Below are 11536 nucleotides of genomic sequence, written 5' to 3'. Positions count from 1 at the left end.
GACATTAGAGCTGGTCTATAATAAAGAAAGCATAATGACATCTTAAGCTGGTCTATAATAAAGAAAGCATAATGACATTAGAGCTGGTCTATAATAAAGAAAGCATAATGACATTAGAGCTGGTCTATAATAAAGAAAGCATAATGACATTAGAGCTGGTCTATAATAAGAAAGCATAATGACATTAGAGCTGGGTGTATATAATAAAGAACGCATAATGACATTAGAGCTGGTCTATAATAAAGAAAGCATTATGACATTAGAGCTGGTCATAATAAAGAAAGCATAATGACATCTAGCTGGTCTATAATAAAGAAAGCATTATGACATTAGAGGGCTGGTCTATAATAAAGAAAGCATAAGACATTAGAGCTGGTCTATAATAAAGAACGCATAATGACTTAGAGCTGGTCTATAATAAAGAAAAGCATAATGACATCTTAGCTGGTCTATAATAAAGAAAGCATTATGACATTAGAGCTGGTCTATAATAAAGAAAGCATTTATGACATTAGAGCTGGTCTATAATAAAGAAAGCATAATGACATCTTAGCTGGTCTATAAGAAAGAAAGCATATGACATTAGAGCTGGTCTATAATAAAGAACGCATAATGACATTAGAGCTGGTCTATAATAAAGAAAGCATTATGACATTAGAGCTGGGCTATAATAAAGAAAGCATTATGACATAGAGCTGTCTATAATAAAGAAAGCATAATGACACTTAGCTGGTCTATAATAAAGAAAGCATTATGACATTAGAGCTGGTCTATAATAAAGAAAGCATAATGACATTAGAGCTGGTCTATAATAAAGAAAAGCATAATGACAGAGCTGGTCTATAATAAAGAAAGCATAATGACATTAGAGCTGGTCTATAATAAAGAAAGCATTAAGACAGAGCTGGTCTATAATAAAGAAAGCATAATGACATAGAGCTGGTCTATAATAAAGAAAGGCATTATGACATTAGAGCTGGCTATAATAAAGAAAGCATAATGACATTAGAGCTGGTCTATAATAAAGAAAGCATTATGACATTAGAGCTGGTCTATAATAAAGAAAGCATAATAACATTAGAGCTGTTCTATAATAAAGAACGCATAATACATTAGAGCTAGTCTATAATAAAGAAAGCATTATGACATTAGAGCTGGTCTATAATAAAGAAAGCATAATGACATTAGAGCTGGTCTATAATAGAAAGCAATATGACATTAGAGCTGTCTATAATAAAGAATAAGCATAATGACATTAGAGCTGGTCTATAATAAGAAAGCATTATGACATTAGAGCTGGTCTATAATAAAGAAAGCATAATGACAGAGCTGGTCTATAATAAAAGAAAGCATAATGACATCTAGAGCTGGTCTATAATAAAGAAAGCATAATGACATTAGAGGCTGGTCTATAATAAAGAAAGCATAATGACATCTTAGCTGGTCTATAATAAAGAAAGCATAAGACATCTTAGCTGGTCTATTAATAAAGAAAGCATTATGACATTAGAGCTGGTCTATAATAAAAGAAAGCATAATGACATTAAAGCTGGTCTATAATAAAGAAAGCCATAATGACATTAGAGCTGGTCTATAATAAAGAAAGCATAATGACATTAGAGCTGGTCTTATAATAAGAAAGCATAATGACCAGAGCTGGTCTATAATAAAGAAAGCATAAATGGACATTAGAGGCTGGTCTATAATAAAGAATGATTAAAACAAAGTTGGTTTATGAAGACAACGTTGTAATGACGTTAGAGAATTGTCTCTGTTGAATGAAGATCATGTGTTGTAATAGAATAAGTGCGATGACAGCGTCAGCTTTAGAGACTTGTCACTCGTCCCTCTTCTCTCTTTTTACATCCTCAACTCTATCCTCTCTCCTCTTACTCTGTACACTGCTTACATCCTCAACTCTATCTCTCTTTACTCTGTACACTGCTTACATCCTCAACTCTATCCTCTTCCCTCTGGACACTGCTTACATCCTCAACTCTATCCTCTTCCTCTGTACACTGCTTACATCCTCAACTCTATCATCTTCCTCTGTACACTGCTTACATCCTCAACTCTATCCTCTCTATCTCAGTGCTTAACTCTCCATGCTTTGTTAACATATGTGGTTCCTCCTCCTCCTTTCCCTCCCTCCCTCCCTCCCTCCCTCCCTCCCTCCTCTCCCCTTCTATTCTTTCTCTCTCAGATTCTCCTCTATCTCACTTCGTGGGGCCATGTGGAGCTTCAGTCCTGGGAGAGTGTTGCTTGGCACCGATTATTTTATTTATTACACTTTCTCTCTCTGCCTTCCTTCTCACTCTCTCAACCCACAACTACATTATCCCTCACTCTCTCAACCCACACTACCTTATCCCTCACTCTCTCAACCCACACTACCTTATCCCTCACTCTCTCAACCCACACTACATTATCCCTCACTCTCTCAACCCACACTACCTTATCCTCACTCTCTCAACCCACATACCTTATCCCTCACTCTCTCACCCACACTACCTTATCCCTCCCTCTCTCAACCCACATTACCTTATCCCTCACTCTCTCAACCCCACACTACTTATCCCTCACTCTCTCAACCCACATACCTTATCCCTCACTCTCTCAACCCACACTACCTTATCCTCACTCTCTCAACCACACTACATTATCCCTCACCTCTCACACCCACATTACCTTATCCCTCACTCTCTCAACCCACATTACCTTATCCCTCCACTCTCTCAACCCACACACATTATCCCTCACTCCTCAACCCACACTACCGTATCCCTCACTCTCTCAACCCACACTACCTTATCCCTCACTCTCTCAACCCACATTACCTTATCCCTCACTCTCTCAACCCACACTACTATCCCTCATCTCTCAACCCACACTACCTTATCCCTCACTCTCTCAACCCACACTACCTTATCCCTCACTCCTCAACCCACATTACCTCATCCTCACTCTCTCAACCCACATTACCTTTTCCCTCCCTCTCTCGACCCACATACCTTTCCCTCTCCTCAACCCACATTACCTTTCCCTCCATCCTCAACCCACATTACCTTTCCCTCCCTCTCTCACCCACATTACCTTTCCCTCCCTCAACACACACTACCTTATCCCTCACTCTCTCAACCCACATTACCTTATCCCTCACTCTCTCAACCCACACTACATTATCCCTCACCTCTCAACCCCACACTACTTTCCCTCACTCTCTCAACCCACACTACCTTATCCCTCATTCTCTCAACCCACATTACCTTATCCCTCACTCCTCAACCCACATTACCTTATCCCTCACTCTCTCAACCCACACTTACCTTTTCCCTCCTCTCTCGACCCACATACCTTTCCCTCCCTCAACCCACATACCTTTCCCTCCCTCAACCCACATACCTTTTCCCTCCCTCTCTCGACCCACATACCTTTCCCTCCTCAACCCACATGACCTTTTCCCTCACTCTCTCACAAACTCTCTCGCTTACTCACTCACTCATACTGTTTCTCTCTCTCTCTCTCTCTCTAATCCTCTAGCCCCCTCTGCCCCACATCTCCACAACAGCACCTCTGAGCCAATCGCTATGCACAACTGTGCAAGAGTCAATCAAATTCAACACGGCTGGCCCCGAGAGCCAATGGAGCCTCCAGACTCCAAATGGAGCCAATCATCTTCCCGGTGATTCATCAGCTGAAAGTGGGTATAATCAGTTTACATGGTTGCTGGGGCTAAGCCAATCAAATGTACATGTGCAGATCCTGGATAACATGGTGTTTTATGTAACAGGAGGCTAAAATTACTGCAGCAGCGTGAATAGCTTGGTGCAGTATTGATCGAAGGGTGAAACATGGTTTTACTCCTGAATACCTCCAGTGTGTCGTTAGGTAACACAAAGTGCAGGTCATTTAAGTCAGAGGCATAACATATGTCAGCTATAGCAGCTAGAGTAGTGGGAGTGTGGAGAGCTGTCAAAGAGTATTATGGAGTGTCAGTGTGTGTGTGTGTGTGTGTGGGGGGGGGGTCCCTGAAAGTGTGGTCTTGGACCCCCTTGGCAGACAGGGCATTCTCTCCCACATTACTGTAGAACAGTAGTATTCAAACCCTTTCAGCGGAGACCTCATTCTTTCCACCAGAATTGCTGGTTGAATTTTCTTCCAATAATTTTTTTTCAACCCAACCTAACCCAATACGACACAACTATACTGTACATTTTACATCACAAAACCTTCATTATAGTTTCTTCTCTTATCAAAGAAAATACTTTACTCTAAAAATTGTATTTGTTTGTATTATCCTTTCTGAAAAACGTATATTTGTCCCATACAATAATCTGTACTCCAAATGTTTTGTTTTTATTGACCCCACTGATGTTCCCATAGCGGGGTCGCGACCCCGACACACTGCTGTGAATATGATACGATGCTAATGTAGCGTTTTGCATGCATACACATTCACAAGCATATTATACATGCATGAAAAGCATACTAACACACACACACACACACACACACACACACACACACACACACACACACACACACACACACACACACAGTATAGCGTAGGGATGGGACTACTCACGTAAGCTTCATAGTCACACGACTGGAAGATGAGTTTCTCAGGGTGGTGTTGCCAGTACTGCACTGGAGTGGACGAGGTGGCCTCGTTGGGAGGACGCAACGTGATTGGCTCGCACCATTCGCCTTGCTGTAACGACAGCCAATGGCAAGATCAGACACAGGCCACGGATGAGGAATCACAGCCGATTACAAGGAAAAGGATTGGGCACAAACTTAAGTCAAGCATATTCTGAGCTGACATATCTAGTCTGTTAGATATGTGCTGCTGTTTGCTCCTAACCACAATGCACTTCTATGATGTAACAAGACTGACTGAACATGAAAAGCTTAACAACAACGCTTCAAGAACATTTCAAAAACATTTTGAGTCCCTCACTGTGTTTCTATGGACCCTCCTCTCCTAATGCTAAGTGCGTTTTAACAGTCTTAGAAGGGTCATATTCAAATGGCTTTTCATACTGTTTAATTCCCCTAGCTAGTGCTATAATGCTCACACCTCCCCTAGCACTGTGTGGAAAATCCCCTGTCCTTCTTTCTTTCATCCTTTTCAACAGAAACAGGAAATGGATATATATTTAGCTACAGTACTTTTCCCTTRGCCAATATGTTCGAAATAAAATGTAAATGATCATGAGTAAATGGACTTRTATTATCAACAAATATAATGTACATTTATATCACGTACATTGACAGTTGACTGTTTGACTGTTCGTCACGTACATTGACAACAACAGTATTTGATGCACACTAGCATCACAGACAACTTACAGTATCATTTCTTGCAGAAGGTCTTTCTCCAACATCATGAGACTGATAAATAAATAGAAATAAGATCTAGGATCAGGACAACAAGAAGTTGGTTGATAACATAGAGTTGGATAGAGGGTGCACTTGCCACAAAGCCTGTTTTAGCATGGGCAGCGCCATTGAGGACTTTCATCAATGGAGATAGCCCTCAATGGCGCTGCCCATGCTGTCATAGAAACCATTATGGCAAATATGCAAAGACGTGGCCTCTATCCAACTCTAYGGTTTATAATAATCAAGCAGACGATAATCACACAGGCAATGTTTACAACAAGGCTGGAGTGTGAGGAAATCCTCCCGTCACAGTTTCATAATCAAAGTCCCATGACAGGTGCTGATACACTACTATAAGGGAGTGCTTGTTTGTTTGTGTGTCACATCCATCTGCGTCTTAATGAGATACTCTGGAGGTGAGGCAATCAGGGATAATGACATCGGGGTAAATAGCTGCAGGTGCCCCTAGAGGATCAGAACAGGTAATCTACTCCAAGACACTGGCCTAATCTAACTGATCTAAATGACAGAGGTAATAGAGAGGGGGGGGGCAGAGAGAGAGAGGAGGGGGGGGGGGAGAAAGAGAGAGACAAAGATAGACACAATTGGCAAAACACAAAGCACAGAGAAAGGAGAGAGCCTCATTACCCTGTAATGGCCAGGGCATGATCTCTGACTGCCTCAGTAGCAATGGGGGAGTAGGGCATGATCTCTGACTGCTCAGTAGCAATGGGGGAGTAGGGCATGATCTCTGATGCCTCAGTAGCAATGGGGGAGTAGGGCATGACTCTGACTGCCTCAGTAGCAATGGGGGAGTAGGGCATGATCTCTGACTCCTCAGTAGCAATGGGGGAGTAGGGCATGATCTCTGACTGCCTCAGTAGCAATGGGGGAGTAGGGCATGATCTCTGACTGCCACAGTAGCAATGGGGGAGTAGGGCATGATCTCGACTGCCTCAGTAGCAATGGGAGAGCAGAGCATGATCTCTGACTGCCTCAGTAGCAATGGGGGGAGTAGGGCATGATCTCTGACTGCCTCAGTAGCAATGGGGGGAGGCATGATCTCTGACTGCCACAGTAGCAATGGGGGAGTAGGGCATGATCTCTGACTGCCTCAGTAGCAATGAGGGAGCAGAGCATGATCTCTGACTGCCTCAGTAGCAATGGGGGGAGTAGGCATGATCTCTGACTGCCTCAGTAGCAATGGGGGGAGTAGGGCATGATCTCTGACTGCCTCAGTAGCAATGGGGGGAGTAGGGCATGATCTCTGACTGCCTCAGTACAATGGGGGAGTAGGCATGATCTCTGACATGCCTCAGAGCAAGGGGGGAGGAGGGCATGATCTCTGACTGCCTCAGTAGCAATGGGGGGAGTAGGCATGATCTCTGACTGCCTCAGTGCAATGGGGAGGGAGCAGGCATGATCTCTGACTGCCTCAGTAGCAATGGGGGAGTAGGCATGACTCTGACTGCCTCAGTAGCAATGGGAGGAGCAGAGCATGATCTCTGACTGCCTCAGTAGCAATGGGGGAGTAGGGCATGATCTCTGACTGCCTCAGTAGCAATGGGGAGGAGCAGAGCATGATCTCTGACTGCCTCCAGCTAGCAATGGGGAGGGAGCAGGGCATGATCTCTGACTGCCTCAGTAATAATGGGGAGGGAGCAGGGCATGATCGCTGACTGCCTCAGTGGCAATGGGCGGAGAGGCAATGTGGAGGGAAAAGGGGGAGAAAGGGAGAGATGAGGAAGGAAAGAGTGGAAAGTAAAACAGAGAGAGAGAGTATGTGAGTGAGAGAGGAATAGCGAAGCCTCCATAATGATTCCCTCTACACGACCTTGACTCACTGCACTCACCTGAGTGCTGCTCTAAAGAGGCCAGTGTTGTGAGTCGTGACACAAACGCACTTCAAGGAGTCAGTCGTTTATAAACATAAGAGTGTGTCTGGTGCGACAAGCTCTGTGAATCACACACACTCTCACACACACTCCGGATGGACCCTAGTCGGGGTAGATCAAAGGAACGCTTAAGAGAAGCTGCTCTCCCAGATGCCTCTGACTCCCCGACCGTGCTTTCATAGGTTGGTGCAGAGGTGCAATAGGATGATCATGGATTTTGGTAGAGAGGTTACCATACTGTACCATGCATGCTAATATTCAGTACATTCGGAAAGTATTCAGACCCCTTGACTTTCCACATTTTGTTACGTTACAGCCTTATTCTAAAAATTATTAAATTGTTTTTTTCCCATATCAATCTACACACAATACCCCATAATGACAAAGCAAAAACAGGTTTTAGAAATGTTTGCACATGTATTAAAAATAAAAACTGAAATATCAAATTTACATAAGTATTCAGGGCCACTCAAGTTCATTCAGAGACTTGTCCTGAAGACACTCCTGCGTTGTCTTGGCTGTGTGCTTAGGGTCGTTGTCCTGTTGGAAGGTGAACCTTCACCCCGGTCTGAGGTCCTGAGCACTCTGGTGCAGGTTTTCATCAAGGATCTCTCTGTACTTTGCTCCGTTCATCTTTGCCTCGATCCTGACTAGTCTCCCAGTCCCTGCCGCTGAAAAACATCCACACAGCATAATGTTGCCACCACCATGCTTCACCGTAGGGAATGTGCCAGGTTTCCTCCAGACGTGACACTTGGCAGTCAGGCCAAAGAGTTCGATCTTGGTTTCATCAGACCAGAGAAGCTTGTTTCTCATGGTCTGAGAGTCTTTAAGTGCCTTTTGGTAAACTCCAAGCGGGCTGTCATGTGCCTTTTACTGAGGAGTGGCTTCCATCTGGCCACTCTACCATAAAGGCCTGATTGGTGGAGTGCTGCAGAGATGGTTGTCCTTCTTCACAGAGGAACTCTGTAGCTCAGTCAGAGTGACCATCGCGTTCTTGGTCACCTCCCTGACCAAGGCTCTTCTCCCCTGATTGCTCAGTTTTTGACCGAGTGGCAAGCTCTAGGAAGAGTCTTGGTGGTTCCAAACTTCTTCCATTTAAGAATGATGAAGGCCACTGTGTTCTTGAGGACCTTTAATGCTGCAGAAATGTTTTGGTACCCTTCCCCAGATCTGTGCCTCGACACAATCCTTTCTCTGAGCTCTACGGACAATTCCTTCAACCTTATGGCTTGGTTTTTGCTCTGACATGCACTGTCAACTGTGAGACCTTATATAGAGAGGTGTGTGCCTTTCCAAATCATGTCCAATCAATTGAATTTACCACAGGTAGACTCCAATCAAGTTGTAAAAACATCTCGAGGATGATCAATGGAAACAGGTTGCACCTGAGCTCAATTTCGAGTCTCATAGCAAAGGGTCTGAATACTTATGTAAATAAGGTATTTATGTTTTAATTTTTTAAAATAAATAATCAAACATTTCTAAAAACATGTTTTTGCTTTGTCATTATGGGGTATTGTGTGTAAAGTGATGAGGAAAAATTGTTAATAAATTTTAGAATCAGGCTGTAACGTAACAAAATGTGGAAAAAGTGAAGGGGTCTGAATACTTTCAGAATGCACTGTATATCAGTTAAATAGCATGCCAATACGGGTTGGTAGAGCAGTTATGGTACCGTATAGGGCAGGATTCCCCAATAGGCAGTCCGAGGGCCAAATATATATATATATATATATATATATGTATTTTTTTGTAAATAATTGTTGTTGGACATAAAAGAAATTAGCTCAAAGTGATTTTTATTTCTTCCAAGTACGGTAGTTTCCACGTATAAATAGAGGCATATGTGATCTTATCCCAAAGTAATCAAGGTTTGAAATGATTCTATTTTTATCTAATACATTATCTGTTTGGGATTCTTGCGGTCAATTTGCAGTGTACAAATTATTTATAACAGCGTTCTGCCCACCGCCCATCCGAGAGGATGAATGATATGTCATATTATATTAATCATCACGCTTTCGTAGTGTGGTAGAGAGGTCAAATAGGGACACACAGGAAAATAATTGTGAGAGGCTGCTGTCTATTCCTCTCTCTTTCTTCCTTCCCCCCCCTCACCCCCCTCTCACCATGCTGACTTGGGCCATCTGCCGCTCCAGTTTGGAGCGAGGCATCTCCTCTAAGTAGTTGTCGTTGGAGCGCTGGCGGCGCCGTGCGTCCGCCTGCATGATGAGGTGCTGCACGTCCAACGAGCCCCCCGGGACGCCCGCCGTGGTGTACGCAGCCTGGCCCGGAAGGATCTGGGGAGGGGTGTTGCAGCCACCGGGCTCCTGGGAGGATGGATGGACAGAGGGGAGGGSTTATTAAATGGTGGTGAAGTGTGCCATGTGATGCTTTTGAGGCTCCATGATAGGCTGTATCTAGAAAAGGAGAGGTCAAATGTCAAGACTGCCACTACTGGCTATTCCCAATGTGGACATGCCTCAAGTGGGGGCGCAAATTAGGGAGAGACAATAATGGTATAATGATTCCACTACATAGTGACTGCCTTGCTTACCTCTTCTATCATTATATTCACTAGCATACCTCTTAAAATGAAGCTGCTGAGTGTTGAGCATGCATTCTAAATGGTTTCTAGTGGTATGCTTTTGGAGCGTGGCAATATGCTATGCTGAATAAACCTTCAGCCTCCTCTCTGTTTGCTAGCCTGGCTCTGGACGTGGACATCAGACTAGATTTGCAGTRGAGACACAGCCCAGCCCCTCTGTCTGGACCGATTTGTTAAATGGAATGAAAGCAGGCGTCTGGGCCTTGAGAGGCTGCAGAGGAGCAGCCACATCCTGGCTGCCGGATCAAATTGAGTCCCAGGAGGTGAAGCATTTCCMGGGCCTTTGTAAGTTGAACATTAGACCCATACGCACTGGGGAATGGAATCCAGCATCTTGTAATTAGTATCCAGGACCGGCAGGGAGAGGGGAAACTGCGGTGCTATTGTGGTCCTGGCGGCATCCATTTTGTGTCTGCCGGGAGACTTGTGAAGGCTAACAACAGCAGTGGAGATATTTCCCCTAAGCTCACTGAATCTCTGTCTGCAGTCTCTAGGACTACTACCATCTGGGAGGGACGAGAGTGAGGACACACACACACACACACACACACGTATGTACACTGCACACACGTACACATGCACTGCACACACTGCACACACTGACCCGTAGGGAGATGGCCCGTGGGGGTTTCTGTGGAGGGTCTTGGTGAAGCCTGTCTCCCAGCGAGGCCAGAATTCTCTTCCTGTGTCCTATCAGACTGACCTTCAACACCTAGGGAGGAAGAGAGACACAGGTCAACAACCTATCAACACAACTGTTAGAACACAATTATCAACATGTATTTAACATGGAATCAACGTGAACTAAGCATGTAATAAGCCCCCACTGAAGTAAAACCCAGTTATGAGAGTGTTGGATTCAAATCCTACCTCTACTGGTAGTGAGGCACTCTGGAATAATACAAAGACCACGGTAATAAACTGACAACATCACATTTATAACAATGGTGATATGGTGACATCATATGTGACTGCCTGAGGTAAAAACAGATGTTGTAATCAGAGGAGGCTGGTGGGAGGAGCTATAGGAGGACAGGCTCATCATAATGGCTGGAATGGAATAAATGGAATGGGGTCAAACATGTGGTTTCTATACATTTGATATGTTTGATACTGTTCCATTGATTCCATTCCAGCCATTACAATGAGCCCGTCCTCCTATAGCTCCTCCCACCAGCCTCCTCTGGTTGTAATAAGCAAAAAACATATGAGTGTTTCTATTAAACATTAATATATTCAAATAACCGGKCTTTCAAAGAAGGCACAATGAGTCATAATGGTAAAAACACAGAGCAGACCATGTGTAACATCATTACTAGAATTATTATCACATAAAGGCACCAGCCTGGTCCACCGTTACAAGGTAATTAGGTTTGCACTGAAACACACACACACACACTTTTTAGTTTGGTTTGTCCTCCCTGGCACATTCTGCATGGGGTTTAAAGGGCTGCCAAAAGACTGGTTCCAACACCCTAGATTTGGGTGCGTGTGTGGCTCATACAATGTCTTGGCAGTAAGCTCTTCTCCCAAAAGGCAGTGGATGTAAGTGTGTGTGTTTGAGATGTGCATCAATGAAGGATGTGTGTGTGGATAAGAGGACAGAGGAGGGAGGATGTAGGTGTGTGGATAAGAGGACAGAGGA

At 44.0% G+C, this 11536-nt stretch overlaps 1 protein-coding gene across 1 annotated transcript in view; it reads right to left on the bottom strand.

The window, feature by feature from the left end:
• LOC112074234 (ankyrin repeat and sterile alpha motif domain-containing protein 1B-like) overlaps positions 1–11536 on the bottom strand; it is a 41173-nt gene that overhangs the window by 4898 nt on the left and 24739 nt on the right. The window contains 4 exon segments of the mRNA XM_070440437.1: positions 4586–4711; positions 5353–5394; positions 9413–9613; positions 10496–10603. Coding sequence (XP_070296538.1) covers positions 4586–4711; positions 5353–5394; positions 9413–9511 — 267 coding nt within the window. The 5' untranslated portion in view covers positions 9512–9613; positions 10496–10603.

Source organism: Salvelinus sp. IW2-2015, unplaced genomic scaffold, assembly GCF_002910315.2.
Source record: "Salvelinus sp. IW2-2015 unplaced genomic scaffold, ASM291031v2 Un_scaffold2540, whole genome shotgun sequence".
Taxonomy (NCBI): Eukaryota; Metazoa; Chordata; class Actinopteri; order Salmoniformes; family Salmonidae; genus Salvelinus; species Salvelinus sp. IW2-2015.
This window is presented reverse-complemented; position numbering and strand designations above follow the sequence as displayed.